The sequence below is a fragment of the Callospermophilus lateralis genome, chromosome 15, assembly GCF_048772815.1.
Source record: "Callospermophilus lateralis isolate mCalLat2 chromosome 15, mCalLat2.hap1, whole genome shotgun sequence".
Classification (NCBI taxonomy): Eukaryota; Metazoa; Chordata; class Mammalia; order Rodentia; family Sciuridae; genus Callospermophilus; species Callospermophilus lateralis.
The window spans coordinates 92,835,235-92,855,973 of record NC_135319.1 but is presented as its reverse complement, the minus strand read 5'-3'; the positions used below and the strand labels follow the sequence as shown (position 1 = coordinate 92,855,973).

The 20,739-nt window shown below is 51.5% G+C and overlaps 1 protein-coding gene across 2 annotated transcripts in view; it reads right to left on the bottom strand.

The window, feature by feature from the left end:
• Positions 1–4,376: 4,376 nt before the first annotated feature.
• Positions 4,377–20,739, bottom strand: part of Ppp2r2d (protein phosphatase 2 regulatory subunit Bdelta) — a 36,453-nt gene continuing 20,090 nt past the window's right edge. For both annotated transcript variants that reach the window (XM_077105484.1, XM_077105485.1), the window contains 7 exons: positions 19,946–20,043; positions 16,510–16,675; positions 16,044–16,156; positions 13,338–13,515; positions 11,593–11,757; positions 9,594–9,855; positions 4,377–4,883 (listed from right to left, as the gene is read on the bottom strand). In XM_077105484.1, the coding sequence (XP_076961599.1) occupies positions 4,604–4,883; positions 9,594–9,855; positions 11,593–11,757; positions 13,338–13,515; positions 16,044–16,156; positions 16,510–16,675; positions 19,946–20,043 (1,262 nt within the window). In that variant the 3' untranslated portion in view covers positions 4,377–4,603. The remainder of the gene's footprint in view (positions 4,884–9,593; positions 9,856–11,592; positions 11,758–13,337; positions 13,516–16,043; positions 16,157–16,509; positions 16,676–19,945; positions 20,044–20,739) is intronic.

Below are 20,739 nucleotides of genomic sequence, written 5' to 3'. Positions count from 1 at the left end.
TACAAGTTACCAGCTCAAAACTTAAGAAAAAATTATTTTTCTTTTTGATACTGGGGATTGAACTCAGGGGCTCCCTACCACTGAGCTACATCTCAGCCCTTTGTTTTTTGAGACAGGGTCTTGTTAAGCTGTGGTTTTGGACTTGCAACCTTTGTCTCCTGAGCTGCTGGAATGACGTGTGGGCCCCTTGTTTGGTTTTAAGAAAGTATATTCCTAAGAACCACAGAGTTACACTGTGTTGGATATTTAGATTTTGTAGAACAAATTTCCCACTTGAAGTTCCTAGGAATTAATTGTTTCCTATCCTTATAGCACAGACTCATTTAAAATTTCCAAATTTTCTTCTTTCTGGTACTGCCATGCAAGTGGAAGGTGGGCAAGTGCTCTACCCTTGACCTACACCTCCAGCTCTCCCAAGTAACCTGCTAACAGTTAACTCGGAGGCAAACAAGTGAATTGCTTAAGGCCACTGATCTGTAATCAAAAACAAGTAGCACTTGGATGATGAGATTTAATGTCACATAAGTGGCTACTCCAAGTAAATGGCATCCAATTGGAACCTCTGGGTCTTGGCTACCAGCCCTCCAGCCACAGGTGCCAGGAGGCACTTCGTGCTACATCAGCATTATGATCAGTTGTAAGTCCTTCATGACTCAGGGTGCCAGTCAGATGTGCAAGGGCCAGTATCTTCTAGAGACATCAGTGACACATCTCAAGGATGCTACAAAGCTTCATGCTGTGGCATCTGCAAAATCAAAACTTGATCACAGGAGTTTTCTAACAGCCAGATGAGAAATGAAAATAAAGGGTGCCCCTCACTCACCCACTGTAGACTGTCATTAGCAAAGAGATCACAGGTCTCTGGCTTGGTGCCGTGAAACAGCGTGGAGTTGCAAAGTGTGAAGCTTTCCTACCAGTCCTGTGTGCCAAGACTCTTCCTCTCTAGGGGCCTGTCTACCATACTCCAGGCGGGGGTCCGCTTCCCACTTGCTGGGAACCCTGTCTGATGCAGTGTGGACCATCCGACAGCCACACTCCTAGTTCTGTTTGGAGGGACTGGTTTCCATTGTATTTTTAAAAATCATTAAAATGTTCTAACTGAAGGGACTTGCACAAGATCATTGTACAGGACACTGGATGGCGTGTCCAGGCCTCTGGCCATCTTGCTATCTTGCTGCTGGTCCTCCGAGGACACAGGTGTTTACTGAGGACATGCCTGTGGGGTTCGAGGCAGAGCACTTTAAGCAGGGGTCATCAGCATCACGATAACTCAGAACCAAAGAGGAAGTCGAAGTGCAGGTTCTTGTCCTGTGTGTGCCCTGCCTGGCGTGGCAGCACCACTGGGCGCCTTGCACAGACGGGGCCCCAGCAGTGTACTTAGCTGTACATGAAGGCAGACGGCACCAACCTCTGCCCACCCTTCAGCTGGCTTTTTCCCTGCCCAGTTCCAGGGGTATCATGGTTCCTAGAAGGTCAAGGTCAAGTTCCACGGCCTCAGGCCCACACAACCACAGGCACTCTACAGAGCAGCATGTGGGCACGAGTGCATGGAGTTCAACCTGAGCCCTGCAGCAGGGGCACATGTGCAGGCGGCTTGTTCTGTAACCCACAGCCAGGATCAAAGCACTCGTCCTGAGCCTGTGCCCAGAAGGGGCTGTCGTCCATAGCCGTGAGCCCTCTGGCCCAGCCCACGATGCCCCATAGAGGGTGGAGGTCAACACCTGGCACACCCCTAAACAATGAAAGCCACTGGCCTGCTGCTTAGCTGTACCAGGCAGCTGCGGGCGAGACACGTGTGCGTCCTGTGCAGGACAGGCAGGCGCTAGGCTGGCATGTGGCTCCTGGGCAGCATTCTCCATCTGCAGTGTTCAGGGACTGGTCAGCAGCTCACAGAGAACTTCTGACTCCCCAGCTTTCTGGGCATGGTGCCTGTGGGACAGATAACACTGGAAATGTGACCCATCCCTACTCAACAGTCCAATCCTGGGTAAAGCCTTGTCTCAGACCAGGGCTGAGCACAGAGTATCACCTGCAGACAACAGGCACTTAGTATTCCCCCACCTACAGCACAGGACACTGTCCCAGGGCTTTGCAGTGTGGATTCCTACTGGCTGGCATTCTCCGTCACTCCCCCACTGATGCCAAGGGCACTGGTCCAGGGAGACACAGCCTGTTTAAGGACAGTTAAGGACCCATCCCTATGCCTGTCTCATCCCTTTACACAGACCCTCCTGGGAGGAGCAGTGGGACTACTCCTGGTGTTGGCAGGCTGCGATTTAAAGCGCCTCACAGGAAGATCAGGGAGTCCCTAGATAGCATCTGCACTACCCCTCAGCTCACAAATACCCACAGGTTCCTAACAGCACTACCAGTTTACAGAAGCTCTGTTTTTCTCTTTAACTGGGCACAGAGGTGCACGCCTGTAATCCCAGTGGCTGGGGAAGCTGAGGCAGGAGGATCTCAAATTCAAAGCCAGCCTCAGCAACTTAAGCCCTAAGCAACTCAGTGAAACCCTGGCTCTAAATAAAGTACAATAGGGCTGGGGATGTGGCTCAGTGGTTGAGTGCCTCCAAGTTCAATCCCCGGTACCAAAATTAAAAAAAGCATGTTTAGGTTTTGAAGTGTACCTGCATGGTAGAACACCCATTTTCTCACTGAGCTACTTCTCCAGCCCTTTTTGAATTTTTAACTTTTTATTCACCTAATCCAGAGTCTCAGGCCAGAGGCTCAGCATCAAATCTCATGTATAAGAGATACACAGAATTCACTTTCAGGAACAGATATCTAACTTTAAACAAAACAGAAAGGTTTAGAACAAGAAAAACATAAGTTTGAACATAAACAAAACATCAGTTTAAGCCTTAGGATTCCCAGTCACTGGAATGGAGAAAGGGTCTAGTGGAATCCGATGTGCAAGAGGGATGAGAAGGTAAGATTTTCTACCTGCCTCTACAAAGCACTCTCAGAAGTGAATCCCTTTGGCCAGTATTTGTAACTGCCACAAATGGGACCTCTGATACTGGCACGGCAGTGAAGGCAACCCGTGGAAACGGGCAGGGCTGCCAGCCAGGGCACTCAGCCTGGGGGACCCATGACCCTGCAAGGAGCACGCAGCTACGCAGCATGGACTTGCACTCACCTGGGCCTGTCCCCAGGTGTCAAAGGCTGGTTTCCTATTTAGTGGAAATATGTTTTAAAAATGGAAAAAGTTGTCCAAACACTGTGAAAATCCAGTTAATCATTTAAAATTTATTAAACTTTTTGGTCAAAATAGTTGAAACAAATATATACAATCCTGATTTGAAGGACCAGGGCTGACTAATGCCTGCACGACTGTTCCACATCTCAGATGTTGTAATGGCATCACAACCAAGATACAGAATGACTTACTTTTAAATAAAATAAAGGTATTTTTATGTTCTCAGTTTCTAACTTAATGTGAACTAAACTGGCATTCTGTTAACATCAACTCAGGGTGATGACACTTTTGTCCTTGCATATCTATATCATTAGTAATCAAAATACAACTTCATTTCAGTGATGGCACTGAGACCTGGCTCTCCAGCCCCAAGGCAAGGGGCGCTGTGACTGGGCTCATGGGTCCAATCCCATGGAAGCAATCTCTGTTACTTGATGTTGGTACGCCTCTGCACTTTTGCTGGAAAACCTTGATTTTGACATCAAAGATCTTTTGAAATGAACCACCAAGGTACTGGTGGCATCACAAGCAGTTAAAGTGGTTTAATTCTGCTGGCTTGAAATGCAATGTGAAAGCATGCATGTAACGGTAGCAATATTTAAAAAGTATATTTTCCCCAAAGTACTTTTAAAAAAGACTTTAAAAGAAAGCATGTTTTCAGTTGTAGTGACTCAGGCCTGCTGGGAGCCGGGTGGTTTTAGGGCAGCAGTGTCTCTTCCTGTGGTCTCCCCGCCCCGCCCAGCCCGGCCTGGTGGGGAGATGGACTACTTCTACAGAAACTGGGCAGCGTGACAGTGTGGGGGAGTTGGGTTAGAACTAAGAATTGCACACATGCCACCATTCTGCCAAAGAGGACCAGCGTTTCTGAGATTGTTCCCAAGAATGTCCCTGCATGATTTCATCACATAGACCTGAAGCAAATACAAGACAACAACTCCTGTTTGTTTTCAAAAGCACTCTGTACTGTGCTGCTTGCACTGAGTAGCCACACCTGGAGGTGTGATGGCAGATGCAGTGAGTGGGAACACCTGCCCGGGCTCAGGCCGCCCCACGTCTAGGCACAGGACCAGGGATAGCAGAGAGAGGGAAGAGCGGAAGGTGGGATGGGGAGAGGTGACGACACCTCTTTTCCTGGGTGTTAGGTATTTGGTCTATAAACTGGAAAGGAAGCTCAGACTTAAATAAATATATTTATTTGAGTAATGGCCTTTATTGAGCAATGTCCAGCAGTTCTGCTCCCAGTGGGCCCCGCTCTGGAGCAGCAGCACCCTTCTCTCCCGGGCTGAAGGCAGGGCCAGGCCAGGATGCACCGAGGCCAGCTCTTGCTCTGTGGGAGGGCGTGAGGCTCTGAATGCAGAGCTCCTAGACGCCGTCTGGGCTGCGGCACGGGCCTCGCCGGCTCCCTCAGTTGGCTTTGTCCTGGAATATGTACAGGTTGTTGGTGGCGGCCACGGCGATGATGTTGTCCACGGGGTGCCAGGCTGTGTGGAGGATCTTCTTATTGAAGTCCAGGCTGTCCACACTGATCTCGTCCTTCTTCCTCTTCCCACCTGCACAAACCTTCCGGGGCTTTAAGCTGGCTCGGGGTTTGCTGCTCTCTCTCGAGGCTTCCAGGGTGACATCCCTGCGCGTGCTTCTGTCGAACATCCTGAAGAAGTTGTTGTAGGAGCCCGTCATGACAGCACTGCTCGAGACAAGAGAGGGGCGCTGAGTGCCAGGCGGCTGCGCACTGCCTGTGCTCCCACCCCTCCCCCGCAGCACCTGGCACCTTCAGAAACCAGGACTGAGATGCTGGGGTCAGAAAGGAGACCAGCGTCTCCCTGAAGCTTCCATGTGACCTCTTAAGTAGTACGGGAAAGCCCACCTGCTCGTCCCTGTCCTGACAGGTGGGGTTCCTCTCCCAGCTCCGGCTTCTGCACTGCCACTGCCCGCCAAAGCTCACCTCCACACACTCATGCTCGGCATGCATGGCCACCTCTGCCAATGTGTCTTCACTGGCATTTGATCTGTTTTTTTTCTTTTTGTTTTGTTTTTGGTATTGGACACTCAGCCCAGGAGTGCTTAACCACTGAGCCACATCCACAACTCTTCTGATTTTGAGACAGGGTCTCACTAAGGTGCTTACCAAGTTGTGCAGGCCGGCCTCAAACTTGCAATCCTCTTGCCTCGCCCTCACCAGTTGCCTGGATTACAGGTGTGCAAAACTGGATCCAGCTCAATCAAACAAGTTTTAAATTTATCTTCCAAAAAGTTTCTTTTACATGAAGCAATATATATCATACAGTGAAACTCTCGAATGCAAAATGTGGCAGAAGCGGAGAATCCCATTTTACATAAATCCAGAATTTGCTACACCTTTCCTGCTTTTATCTCAGTGTCAATCATAACTTTTAACCGAGACCAGGAACCCACTAAAGCACCTACACATCCTCACAACACGGCCTGAGCACACTGCAAAACTTCGGCTTTTTCTACAAAAGTGGGAGAGATGGCTGCCTAAGGCTCACCTCCACACTCACATCCAATGCTGCCCGAGCTGACTCAGGGCTTTGAAGTGAGTGGAGTTCCTAGTGTGGAGGTGAGGTCCATGGCACTCACCCACCTTCCTGGCCAGGCCAGGCCAGGCCAGTCTCTGCTCCCATCTCAACACGCTCACCCTGCCTGGTGCTCAGGGGAGGTGCCATATCTAGGTGCCCACCTTCAACAAGGGCGGCCTCCTTACAGGGCGTGGGGCTTTCCCCCACTATATGCAAACACTTCAATGTCCCATGCACCTTGTCTACAACGGTTCACCATAAAAAAGGATGAACTTAGAGAAGAAGAGCTATACACAGCTGTCCTGTGCATGCGGGACCTGCAGCTCATCACCAGAGTTCTGGTACCAGAGGGGCTGGAGAGGCAACTGTGTTCGAGCCCAGTCTACCGAGTGCCAGAGCCCGAGTCTCAAGATGACCACACATGACCCAGGACTGCACAGGAGGGTGACTCTCACTGGGGGTTCTTCAAATAACCTCCTGCAAGGAACCCGGTGCTAAGATCTGAGGCGCAGTGCATACCTATAAATTCCTGATAGCCAATGCCTGCACCAGAGGCGGACATCCCCTAGCCCACCTGGCAATCAATTGCCAGAGAACTGTTAGGCCCCTGTCCTGAAGTGCCACCCCCCAGGCAGGGAACAGCCCAGTGCAGACCTACGTGGACACATGAGCAAGAGGCCACGACCACCTGGTGTGGCAAGGGGCCAGGCAACAGCAGCCCTCAGCCTGGCCTTGCACCATCTTGCCCCTATAGTGCTAACAGAACACACGACGGGAGGGTCCTCAGGAGTAAATGGATGCAGCACGTATCACCAGGAGAGGTCTTGGATACTTGTGGGGATGTTTTACTGAAATGTATTTTGTAATATTTCAAATAAACTACAAGGTATCAGGAACAGTGCGGCCAGTATCCACATATCCATCACCAAGAAGGCCGAATCCCATCGTGCACCCCTCCAGAAAGCCAGGCCAGCCCTCGGCTAGGCTCCCCAGAGTGGGGCAGTGGGCAGTCCTTCATCAGAGCAGCTGTGCACTTCCTGTCACAGATCCATTTTGGGGGTGCTCAAGGTCAAACTCAGGGTCTGACATTTGCTAAGTGAGTGCTTAGCAGACTAACTGCACCCTGGCACAAGCATGAGTAAACCCAAAGGAGCCGTCTGTGTGGCTGGCACATTGTGTCCTGTTGGCTTCCTCGTGAAGCCACTTGTGACGCATGCAGTTCCCCACCTCTCAGCTGTTCAGCACTACGCTGCAGAACGGACAGCTGGCGGGACCCCCACCTCAATACCTGGGCTAGGGGTTCTGGCTCCCAGTCGTCCTGTCACCAGAATCCCACGCAAGGCAGGGCAGGGTCAGGCCTCCACCTCTGGCTGTGGATGAGGATGAGCCCTGTGAATTCCCACAGCTATGCTGTGAGGGGGTCTCAGTGACTTGGATTTTTTTTTTTTTTTTTTTTTTAAGGAACAAAGTCAGATTTATTGTTCTGGTAAAGAGACAGGACCTGGGGAGGGGATAGGGGCAGCTGAGCACACCCCCTTTCTTGGTGACCTGGGAGTCGAGCCCTGCCTGCTCTGGCTCTTTTCACCACCTGCTCAGGGCACAGGCCCCGACTAAGTTTGTGTCACCTGGAGGTGGGGGCAGGATCCTCTTCCTGGCAGTGCTGCCTGTGGGGTGCAGGTGGGGCTGGGGCCTCAAGGTTGTTTCTTGAAGGTGGTGGTGGCTCCCCTCTTCTTGGCTGGGCCAGCCCCAGGGGTGGACTGGAGCTCACTGTAATCACCAAGTTGTGTTTCATCTTCTTCCAAATCCCAACGTCCAGGTCCGCTTTTCCTTGTCCCCAGTTCCGTGCCTAGGCCACTGCTGAAGGTTTACTCTTGGCTGGCTTCTGCCTGATTTGTGACTCTTCCCTTATTCTGGACTCTTCTCTATTAGTTACATCTGCTTCTGAGCCCTGAACTCTCAGCGCTTGTTCACTCCACGCTGTAGGGAGGTCTCTGTCCCTGCAGCACAGCCAGCCAGCTGGCACAGGTCAAAAATCTGTGTGGCCCTGAGACACTCACTCACTCATGGCTTTGCTGCTGCTCTGCTGGTCCAACCGGACCCCAGACCCTCTCTCCAGGGTCCCCCCTGCTGGAAACAACCTGCAGCTAGCTCATCGGGGTCTTGCTCTCTCTTTTGTTTCCTGTTACAGTTGGTTCTGCCTCCCCCTGAAAATGCCTTCACCCCACAGGCTCCCTCACAGGGCCACTTGCCTGAATGCATGACTCTAGACAGGCGACGGTGTTCTCCAGCACACTCAGGCAGCTGGGCACTTACAACAGACACCACTACACCTGCAGGGCCCCTGTGGATGTCCCAGCCAGACTTAGGTGAGGCTCAACCCTGTGCACAGAAACTGAGGTGAGGGGGCCTCGAGACGCCTGCCTTCTTAAAGGGACTGAGGTTTTCTTAAGACACTGGGCTAGCTACCAGGAGAGGAGGCTGTTGTGAGGGGAGTCTGGCTCCCGTGGCTGCCTCTCCTGCTCTTTGACTCATGTACTCTCACCAAGTGATGCCATCCACCATGAAGCCATCACCAGAAGCTAAAAAGATGGAGTCACTTGATCTTACCTTTCAGCCTTCAACCTGTGAGCTAGACAGAAGGATAAGCAAGCCTCTCTGTCAAAAATGCTCAGCTTCCAGTACCCTGTTATGGCAACACACACACGACTAAGAAGACCTCCATAGTGGCTGCAGGAGTCTGCTCTCAGCCTCAAGGGCCAGTCTGTGTGGGATGTGCGTCCTTCCCAGGTTCCTCTTGAGACCTGCTCTGCACTATGATGGGCACATGGTCTTCCCTAAGCTGAACGTACTGCTGGCTATGCTACTTTAACATGCTCCTCTGCACATGGACGAGGCCACACCCTCCCTCTCCTCCACACTGAACCTTCAGGCTTTCTGCTTCTGTGGCTCACCCTTCCATCATGATTCCAACTCTCTCTGAAGTGGATCTGCTGCTAAACCCACAGTGGACTCTCTCCTGCCGTATCTTGCGTTTTAAGAATTTCTGTCTGATTTGCTTTCAGGTTTCCTAGGTCATTTTTAAGAGTCTGTGGTTCTTTTTCAGGTGTTTGGTTCTTTCCTTTAACGCAGTACTGTTTCAGGCATGCTTATTTTATATTCTGTAATGCAAGACTTCAACACCTCTATTCTCTGGAGTTCTGCTGCTGTTGTGGCTGCCCATGGTGGAGTTTTTCTAAGTATGGGTGGTAATTTTCCTCAAGAGTCGCACAGGTGATTTTAGTCTGGGGAGTCCTAGGGCCCAGCAGGGGCACCAAAGGTGCAAGTGCACTGGCCTCCCCTACCCTCAGGAGCCGGGTTAAGTACAGGCTTGTCCACTGCGTTCCTCACAAGCAGAAGCTGTTCCAAGACCAGCGTGTCTTGGCTGTTACACAACCCCATGGCCTACACGGCCTCTGCCTAGCCCCACGTCACTCCGGGAACTTACGCAGCACAAAGATCACACCGCTTCCTGTGACCTTTGGCCTCTCTGCGCATGCTCTAGGCTGGCATGTCAGTCTGTGCACAGACTGAGAGCAGGCTGCCTATGTGGCGGAACTGAGCTCCTCAGCCAGCATGAGGCTGGACATAGGAAACCAAAACGGAGCTGAACCCAGAAGGCAAGTGTCCCAAAGCTCAGGGTGGCCACCTGAAGACCAAGCAGATCCCTACTTCCTTCCTGTTTGCTCACTGGGGGCGGGGGGGGGGGGGACGACACACACACGGACACACACACACACATACACATGTAATGACGAACAGCAGGAACTGACACCAAAGCATCTGGTGCTGTGCTGTGAGCGTAGGGAGCAACTTCTCACCTGTCGGAACCGTTCCAGCAGCACTCAAACTTGTCGAAGATGCAGTCGTTCTCGTAGAGGGAGCAGAGCTTGCTCCGCAGGTACTCATGCACCTGGTGGGTCTCCACTGGCCTGCTCTCCATGTTGAGGTCCCACACCTTCACTGACAGGTAGTCTCGGGTCATCATGTACCGACCACTATGGCTGAATTTGACGTCAGATATGGATGAGATTATTTCTGAGAAGAAGGACCTACTACTGGGATCTTCAGGCTCTTCAAAAACTGAAAAACAAAATAAAATATTTTTAGCTTCTGTTTCAAATCAGAAAACAAGTTTTACAGTTTAGCAGGTCTCAGTCCCCCAAGTGAGACTCCACAGGGTTCAGCCTCGAAACTGCATCCTCTAGGACACTGCCCCAGTACCAGCCAGGACAGCTGCTTGGAAGCAAACTCAGATTGCAAGTCAATGCCGAGCCAGAGTCTCACAGGCATGGCCCAGCCCGAGACCATCACCACAGGGAAGCTGTGTCCTTGTGACACTGGGCCAGCGCCTGCCACGATCAGCTGTCCATGTCCATGATCAGAAGACACATGCTTTTCACAGGAGTGGTGTTTGGGCCCTCTTAGAGTGAGCCTGCTCTCTGTAGGGTCAACACCTGGTTGCTCTGCTAGATTGACCACCACTTCGACCACCACCATGGTCCAGGAGTGGTGTTGTTCTCTACTGGGGACTGAACCCAGCGGTGCTCTACCACTGAGCCACGCTCCAGCCCTTTTCATTGAGATGGGATCTTGCTAAGTTGCTGAGGCTGGCCTTGAACTTGCCATCCTCCTCCCTCGGGTTCCCAAGTGGTTGGGATTACAGATGTGCCCTTCCACCCCTGGCTGGCGGTCCAGATTTTAACTGTTACAATGGTTCTGCTGGCCAAAGTCAGTCAGCAGAAGGAGTTTTGTCTTCCATGCTGAAATCACGTTCAAACTGCGAGAGGTCCTTGTGCCTTCTCAGAACCTGCTTTCTCTATTACAGAAACTGGACAGAGCTCCATTCACCTGGCCGGTCAGGAGGAGGTGCCCCTGAGCCTCTGGGCCATCAGATGCCTTAGCGCATGGCTCTGGCTCAGCAGGCTCAGGCCAGGGAGGTGTGCTGCCATCATCTGCTTTGGCTTCCCCTTCTTTCCACACAGGAACCTGTGACGTTTGTATCTCTGCACGAAGTTAACCTGAGGCCAGCTTGTGCCAGCAACCAGCTCTGCCACCACTAAGTCACTCTGCTCACAGGTGAGCCACCCCTGGACGTTGCACCTGCTGAACGCTGAGAGCACTTCTTCATGGCAGGAAGTGTAACAGGAGCACGGTGCTCTGACCACAGGAAAGAGCAGGCAGCAGACGGCAGCTGGGGAGGAGCCAGGGAGTGCCCTGGGCTGGCTGGTGCTGCGCCAGTAGGGACACCCGCTGAAGGGCAGATCAGGGACTTCACTGTCAGGGAAAGTGCCACAGGACGCAGAAACCCGCAAAGCCTTGTGGGCAGGGGCAGGAAGGGCAGCAAGGTCTCCATATCCCAGAATGCAATGGCACAGGCCCTGGAGGTCTCATGCAACCCTCCCACCTCAGCTGACGGTGACCTGAGACTCTAGGCCTGTCCCACCACACCCAACAGGCCTGTTCTTCCTGGCTAAAGAAGGAACAAATGCAATGCTTTCCTCCCCAGAAGAGACTTCAAGGCTCAGCACTCGCAGACAGCGCCCTCGGGGAACTGGCTTCATGGGGAGCAGGATGCAAGTGATCAGGCCCAATGCCTTCTGGAGCCTCAGTCCAGGCTCCACGCGTTAGGGGGGAGGCCACAGTGGCTCGGTGGATGGCGTCGGGGATGAGCTCAGCTGAGGCACTGAGGCTCAGGGAGGATAAGTGCTGGCACTGAACCACCGGCTTCATGACGCCAGCCCAGGACGGCCGCTTGTGGGAATAGGACCAGGCCTGGGTGAAGCCCAGCTGGAAGGAGGACTAAAACAAGGTACTTACACTTAGAGTGCCGGTCGCACAGGGCGGAGGAGCGCATGTCACACAGCCGGATGGTCCCTTTGCTGCTGCTGTACACGAACACGTTGCACTGGTGTGGGTGGAACTCGGCGGCGGTGATCACCTCCGTCAGCTCCTCCATGTTGGCAGGTTTGATGTCCACGATGTCTGGAGGGAGGCGTTAAGGCGCATGCTGCTGATGGGCGTGCTGCGGACACACAGGGGGGCCCAGGGCGGCGGGGCAGAGGTCCAGGAGGCTGACTAGGCACATCACATTCCTGAGGCATACCAGGAAGCAGCTTCAAATGGCCGTGGCAGCCACGGGCACCTGGCCACGGGTGGGTGTGGAGACAAGCTCTGCTTTCGCGCTGCTGCTGCACTGCCACCCTACCAGCCTCCACTATGGGCGCCTGCGCTGGAGGGCTCCTCTGCAGAGCCCCACACTCTGTCCCCGTGATAGAACACAACTCCGCCAAGTCTAAAGGGTTCCCTTGCCGATTGCCTGGAGCCAAGTAAGCACTTGTGGAATTGTCAGAACAATGCCCACAGAGGTGGCTGTCACATGCAGAAATCGGTTCATCAAAAAAACAGGGCTAGGGCTGGGGCTGGGGCTGGGGCTGGGGCTGAGTGGTAGAGTGCTTGCCTAGCATGTGTGAGGCACAGGGTTCTATTCTCAGCACTGCATGTAAGTAAATAAAGATCAATTGACAACTAAAAAAATATTAAAACTGGGCTGGGGATGTGGCTCAAGCGGTAGCGCGCTCGCCTGGCATGCGTGCGGCCTGGGTTCGATCCTCAGCACCACATACAAAGTATTGTGTCCTCTGAAAACTAAAAAATAAATATTAAAATTCTCTCTCTCTCTCAAAAAAAAGGAAGACAACCTTTCTTAAAAAAAAAAAAATATATATATATATATATATATATTAAAAACAAAAGAATCCAGGGTAGGCAGAATACCTGGTGCCAGTCTGGAAGGGGGAGGACCAGATTCACCTTCCAGCTGACACAACTAAGAACACACACACAAACTTGAGTCCACAGCTTGAATCACGGGATGCCAGAGAGGGAAAGGCACATCCAGAGAGGCTGGAGGCACAACCAACCCACAGTTGTGCTGGCAGCAGCAAAGGAGAAGACCTAGGCGGAGCTAGAGACAGAGCTGGGAGTCTGGGAGAGCTGCAGCTGTGATCCCCAGGGCAAACTGGGAGCAAGGACCCCAGAGACCTCCCAGGGAGACTCATGTGATGGTGGGGTCACGCAGGGCAGCCCCCGACAGTGACCAGCCAGTCACAGCCAGGCTCTGGGCAGTGCTTCAGAGGGCAGGAGGCATGAGGTACATATAAGGGATGGCCATACCAGGAGGCCAAGGCGGGAGAGTGGCCACACCACTAAGGGCTCAAAATTCTCACATGGGGCTGAATGTGAGGATTCTAATCAGAGTTTTATTTTCTACTCTATTACCATTTGTAAATTTAAAAGAAAAACCACAACACTGATTTTTCAAATACAATCTGTTTAAAATCGCCTCTGACTGAATCAGGTGGGCCATGGGCTTCAGGTCGATCCCCTACAGAGCACTTCCCCAAGACAGGGGGAAGTTTATATTTCTGAGAACTACTTCACAGGCTATCAGGGAGGCAACGGTCTTCAAAGATCAGTGCTGAGCTACACGAAGACAAGTGCACATGAAAGCGACTGAACCACCCCCTAGGGAAACGCAGAGACCACCGTCTAGTGAAGGATACTAAAACTTCTATCTGTGATTTCTAAATGCCACAGGTTAATTCTCAGGTCATCTGCAGAAAGATACGTTTCATGATCACTATTTACTGAAATGGAATTTATATGATACGTATGAGCATTTGCAAAAATTCGTCGTGGGCTTGCTTCTACCATGAGGTCCATGGGCTTCAATATTGGAACCTAAAAAATGGAAGGAAATAGGAGTTCAAAACAAGGGTCATGGTAGCGTAAGAGTAAAGCAGGTATGGGACAGATCTAAGGTAGGGCCAGCAACACCGCCAACTGACCAGCTAGCAGGACTGCAGCCAGAGGCACCCCACGACTCGAGGACACCTGTGTCCCTGTGGCCCACCCTGGAAGGTACCAGTGCCTGCAGCTGGAGCACTCAGTGCTCGCATGTGGGCCCCTCAGAGGAGCTGAGGCTGCTCCCCTTCTTGATCCGGGGCTGGCATGTGGCATGTCCAGCCTGAGCACCCCAGGTTAGTCACTTCCACAGCAGCTGCGTTTCTGGGCACGTACATTCCCTTCACGTGAAGGTTAAGAAGAAAAGCCACGAGGCACCCTCCCCATACCTGTGCTGAGTGCTGTGCCTGAGGGGCTCCCAGAACAGGCTGCTGTGCCAAAGAAACGAGCAGGAGGAGGGCGCCTGGCCAGAGCGCACTGCGCCAGAACAGGAGCAAGACTGCAGGCCTGAGCCTCACCAAGAAAAGGAAAGTCGAGGAATAGTGCTGTCTGTGTTTTGGCAACCAGACATCAGAAGGGAGCCTTGAAGGCAGGAAGAAATCTCTGATCTGAGTCTCCCCGAATTCTGTAAAAATAAGCTGGGGAGCTGAGTGCTAATGCCCTATGATTCCAGTCACTTAGGAGGCTCAGGCAGGAGGGTCACAAATTTGAGATCAGCCTCAGCAACTTAGGCCCAAGGTAACTTAGTGAGACTCTGTCTCAAAATAAAAAATAAAAAGGGTCTGGGGATGTGGCTCAGTGGTAGAGTGCCCTGGGTTCATTTCCCAGGAACAGGAGTGTCGGCTCTACCACGCACAGGAATAAAGCACATGTGCCAGGACCCTCTGACAAGTCTCTGATTAGAACACAAGGCGACTAATAATGCCGAGTCCTTCTTGTAATCAAACCCCTTTTCTGGCACTAAAAGAAAAAAATTAAAACAGTGACATTCGGGTTCCTGCCCAGGTAGGCTCAGTTAAGGTAACAGTGCTCTGTGAGTCTAATACAGACCTCGGTCCACAAACACAGCCCCCGGCCCTGACCCCGCATCCTCACATGGTGGCTAACTGTGCTCATCAGTTTCCTATGGCCCCTCATGTATGGTTTTATTTAGGACGATGCTATTAAAGGGGCCACATAGGACCTGCAGTTTCTCCAAAACAAGCAGGTGAGCTTCTGGGGGTGGTGCAGGGTCTGGCTGGGAGCAACATGGATTCCCGAGGGCTGTACAACAGCTGGTGTGAGAGGGCAGATGGCACAGGACTTAGGATGACCCGCGTCACCCACACTCCTACTTCACAAGACTGAGAGCACTGACGATGGCTGTGACGGGTCCTCAAGACTAGTGAGACTGCCACCACACGACTCCTGTAGACGGGTGGATACACCTGCAGCAGCGTTTTCAACAGAACATCTGAGTTCCCATAAACCGATCTGAGCAAACTCACCGCCTTCCCCAGCTCAACAAAGACCCTGGAAATGCGGAGCAGCACCACAGGGAGGGCGCTCGAGGGCTGTGCGTGGGATGCTCCCACCCAGCTGCACCTACTCTACTGCAGGTGGAGATGGCCTTGCTGCTCTGTCACCACCCTCCTGGTGCAGTTCAAGAACGGCACCAGAACAGGCCATGCCCACTCTGAGCTGCAAGCATGCCCAGTGGGGCCAGGAGTGTGTTGGGGTGGGGATCTGTGGACAGCACCCTTTCTGGGATCTCCCTTGACCATTGATTTGGAATGTGCTCACTAACTAGTCTTTCTTTGACGAGCAAGAGTATATATAACCAGGGCTTAAACCTCATTGAGAAATCAGCAGCCAACGGTTTTCTAAATAGTAGCCGCAGCCCCTGGGACCGAGGTTGGGCTCCACCCCCGGCAGCACTTTCCCTGTCTTATCTGGGCACAAGTCCAGTCAGCTTAAGCTCTGTGTCTTGAGACACCCTTCAACCAGAACAATGACAAGACACTGAGATTTCTAAGGTTTATGCAACTATACAGATGTCAAAACATGAAAAAAGTCTAGTACAGGAACTGATGAATCATGGTCGCTCCATATTACACATGGGGGCACCAAAACGTAAGGGGAGAGTCTAACGATTAGAAGCAATGATGCTCACGGACACCCTGATGCAAAAAAGTCAGCAACAGCAGAGTGTGCCTTAGCTCCTGAGCAGGAAGTCCAGGAACACCACCACAGAGCACCCTCTGCCCACAGTCCGACTTCCAGGCTGCAGCCTGAGCTGCTCCCAGGGAAGCGCTCTGCCACGGGGCTGGGTGCGAACTCTCCCTGGCACCTCAGCTGTACCTGTGAGCCGCACATCGCTTCTGCCTGGGTGGAAACCTGCAGAGTCCCCCCTTGAACACACACACGAAGGCGACTGCTCCGTGAGGAGCACCTCCTGGGTCAAGAAGGCAGGGCTCCCTGCCATCCACAGCCCTCGCCAGACAGGTGAGGCTGGGAAGTTTAAAGAAAACGGAGGGCGCACCTACCCGCAGTGCTGTGATTCTAAATGGGTCTCGGAGTCGTCCATCTTCATCTTTCAAGTTATAACCTTCTGCTCTTTTATCCCGTTCACTTATTTTCCATAATTTAATAGTTTTATCTGCAAATAAAAACCTCATTCTTCATGTTAAAAGAAAAACCATAACATGCACCACTATTACTTAGGTATCATACTAAAAACTGAGGTTCTGTTGGTGTCTAGGCTGGGGGGGGATCTTTAAATATGAACATTTCCAATTATAGATGAACGTTTTTCTTGGTAAAATAAAAATGCAAACACAATGTGCAGAGTAGTGGACGCAGTATTGGTTGTTGGGGGGGCACATTTTGAATCGTTAACTTATCACTTGCCACTGTGGCTGACACAATTTCTAGAAAAAAAGAAATCCACATATACAGAAGGTTAAAAACAAAATTCTAAATCAAACAGTCACTCAAATAAAAAACTCTTACCATTTGTAGACAGTAGAAAATGAGCAGCATTCTGCTGTGGCAGCCACCTAATTTTATTAATCTTTTCCTCAATTTCTAGACTTTTCAAATAGTCGAACTCTGGTTCATGACTTTGAAAGGTACTGTAAACATTATATTCTCCCCTGGAATGAGGGCGGATTTTATTCTGCAAGAAAACATGACAGCTACTTTACCGAGTGAAGCCCAGTCAGGCGAGAACATGGCAATACAAATGTGAACACCATGTGACCACATCCACTTTTCTGGTACTGGGTATTGAATCCCAGGGCTGCTTAACCACTGAACCACATCCCCAATCCTTTTTATTTTTTGAGACAGGGTCTCGCTAAGTGGCTGAAGCTGGCTTGGCAGGCTTTGAACCTGTAATCCTCCTGCCTCAGCCTCACAAGCTGCTGGGATTACAGGCATGGCTACTGTGCCCAGCAACATTTTTAAAAGTTAAAACAAAAACGAAAACAAAACCCTGGGTTACTGGGTACAACAGCATATGCCTATGATCCCAGCAACTCGGGTGCCTGCAGCTGGAGGATCATGTGTTCAAAGCCAGCTTTGGCAACTGTGCAAGTCCCTATCTCAAAATTTTAAAGGGGCTGGGGATGCAGCCTAGTGGGAGAGTGCCCCTGGGTTCTAGCCTCAGTATGGAGCAGAAGGGACAATCCTGGGTCAAAAAAATCTCACACAGATTAAATTCAGAATTAATGTACTCACAGAAAAGAAACAGGCATTTCCCAGCCCTTCTATTCCATGTTCAGGCTGCATATGCAGCAGGCTCCATTTGGCAGACCCCGCCTAGATGGATACCTAAGTGTGAGCTGCTGCCTGCCTGCCTCTGTCCTGCCGGGTGGACATCTAGGCCCGCAGAGGATCAGTGCTAGTGGCCCGAGTCAGTGGGAGAGGAGCCCAACAGAGCCAGGGGCTATGCCAGCTCTGTGGCAGTGACTCAGACACAGCACACACACTGTGGCAGCGGCAGAGCCATCCAGGCAAACCACACAGCAGGAAAGCACATAGACCCGCAGACAGGCTCTACACAAAGATGTCCCCGGTGAGGTGCTGCTTACGAGAACTGAAACACACGGAGCAGTTCTACAGGTCACAGTAGAGAGAAAACGTGCTTGAGAAGACACATGCCACCTTCCAAGACCTGGTAGCTGTGGGAGGGCAGGGGCATTCAGGGAGATGGGGGCCAGGGGCACTGAAGTGGGTACCATGAAGTGTCATTTGCAGCCTGAGTATTTCGTGTATTTTCCCCTTTTTCCAGTACTGGGGACGGAATCCAGGACCTCACATGTCAGGCAAGCCTCTGAGCTATACCCTATCTTTTGTTGAATTCTTGCTCTATAATTCATACCTAAAAATTCTACATTTTGGCCCTTTAGGCTGTACCCCAAGGAACAGGAACTCAACAAATCTTTATGTCAAGATGGGCACTTCTTTATATTTCTGAATTATGATCAAATATTATGAGAAGGCATCCCCCAAACCACCTGAACCTCTCCCGGGCTGAGCGCCACATCCTGCACAGCCCTGAACCCTGGGCTTACTGGCGGGAGCTGGAAGCCCCAGCAGGTGGCTTTCCGCAGTGTGCTGTGCAGGTAATCCGCTCAGCTCTCCCTCCTCTAGGAGAAAGCACAGTCCATCAACAGACGGTTCCGACTCACAAAGGAGAACAGCAGAACTACTACAAAAGAAAGATCTGCACTAACAAGTCAGTCCCATGCCTGAGCCACTCTGACCAGGACCCAGAACCGCACTGTGCCCCCACCACAACCACCCTCGACCCTCACCAACTGCCAAAGCCCAAGATGGCCCAGCAGTCCCAAGGCCCTATAGAGAGACCTCCTCCCTTACCCAGGGAGAAGGGTTCTGAGGGAAGTCTTCAGGGGCTGGGGCAAACAGGAAGTGGTGCTGGGTGGAAAGCAGGGTTCTGACTTAACTGCATGCAGTGCAGACACACACCACTAAACAGAGCCGCCTTCCTCTCACATGGGGGCTCCCTAAGAGACAACCTATAGGAGGGCTCGTCCTTTTCGCACTGCCAGATTGCTCCCTTACCGTCCACCTTCCTGGAGGCCAGAGCGTCTCAACAGGTCCCTAGCGAGCAGCCTAACTCCTGCTCTAAACCAGGACGTACATCTGGACACCTCTGAGCTGAGGTGTGGCGGCTTAGCTACTGGCCACTCCAGCTTCTCAGCTCAGTGCTGTAACACCAGGATGGCAGGTCTGCCAGGGATGGGTGCGTAATCCATCCCTGCCCTACCAAAGCCATGGAGAGAGCAAACAGTGGACGGAACCAAACAGCCCTTCCTCCGGAATCCACAGCATGAAGACAGAGGAAAACAAGTTGCCAGGGTTTACCCAGCTGTACTGGACCAGGGCACCACAGGGCAACATCTGTAGAGACGCTCCTGGGTGACTCAACATACTTCAGCCAAGAGCTTAAAATGCAATCCATTTTAGAACAAGATGTCTGATTTTTATGTCACATTCCAAAAAAAGCTCTGCGCCCTGGGGAGGGTTCAGAGCCAGTTGTGTCCTGTGCACTAGCGATCTGCAGGGCCCAGCCTCTGGCCGAAGCATAAGAGACTAGAATCTGGAGATGACAGGAAGGTAAAGGATTATCTCATAACCTGCTGGGAAAACACAAGACCTACACTTACAGACAGCGTGCGGCTGGCACATGGTGGCTGTGCAGCACACAACAGCCCTGCTGCCTTGCTGGTCACAAGAACCCTACGGAGGCCACCGGAAATGCCAGGGTGGGGTGGGATGGGTGGCAGGCAGGGCCTGGGCCTACTTCCCATGCTCTCAGGTGTGAAGAAGTATTCCTCACAGAAGTGACCAGAAACCAGCTCTTGAGAGTGGGTCCACCTGTGCGCTCCTCCCTGAAGGCCAGGGAAGCCTCAGGGGCTTCAGGGACTGCCCTTCACCTCTACCGAGAGGATCTGCACCCCACGGGGTCCTCCGTGGCAAGTGCTGTGGGAGCTGGTCAGCACCCCGAGGACGGCAGGAAGTCGCATGCTCCAAACACCACGGCCTCTACCTCCCTCCTCTGGTCATGCCGTGGGAGGCAGATCTCTCCTCTGGTCCCTAGGCAAGGTTTGTGTGCACCAGCCAATGTGAGGGGACTGAGGGTAGAGGCTGGACACTGAGAAGATGACTGCTTCCTTTCTTTTTCTTTTTTTAAAAAGCAGCAGAGGGAAGGTTTGTTCGTTTGCTTAAATATATTTAAATATTTTTTAGTTGTAGATGGACATAATGACTTTATTTTATTTAATTAACTTTATGTGGTGCTGAGGGTCAAAGCTAGTGCCTCACACGTGCTAGGCCACAACCCCAGCCTGTGTTTCTTTTCTTGTAAGTGATAAGAAGGTGTGAATTATTTTATTTGGTTTGAGGGTTGTATATTACTGACCTCTTGTTCCCGCTGAAAAATAACAACTCTGCCGCCCTTGTCTCCTGTTGCAAGAAGATCTCCAGAGTAATTAAATTCAACAGTTGAAATGATGTCAGCTGTCAATAAAATACAGGAGAAATTTCAGATTGTCTTTTTGGGAGGAGTCACAAGGAAATAAAAAGAAAGGTGAACATGTGTAAAACTTTCTCCCCAGATGAAACAAAAAGGTCATGGCAAAGTGTTGAATACCAAGTGGCCCAATGATGCCTGGTCCTCTGGTACACCAGAATTTGTCTAGACTGGGTTATCTTGACTTAAGGAGATAGGGCAGAAATTTAGAGCATTATTTTCTAAAAGGAAAACAAAATAAGAGAAAAACTCTGATTAGTCCTAGAAGAATGCTGCCTAACTTTACAATACATGCCCAATGTTAACTTCTTAATGTAAACTGGATTCTCACACAGCAGCAATAGGAGTGTTTTAACATCATACGCAGTCCATTTTGTTGGCTTGTGCACAAGATAGCATTGTAGACAGAATAAGTTCCATTTCACTAAATAAAGCCCCAGTCTCCTCGATAATGACAACACGACCACAGTAAGATCCCCGAGTTTCTGACACCACAACACATGAGCTCCCGGGAGGCGAGAACCGTGGCACACACTGGAGGGCCCTCAGTTCGCTCTCTAATCAAGAAAAACACCATGGGTCCCTGCCTCGGCACAGTGGCTCCTGGGGAATCAGCATCCCTGTGGCTCGGCTGTGTCATGTGCTGTGGCCACCACTGGACCCTAAATCTGACCCAGTAGAGC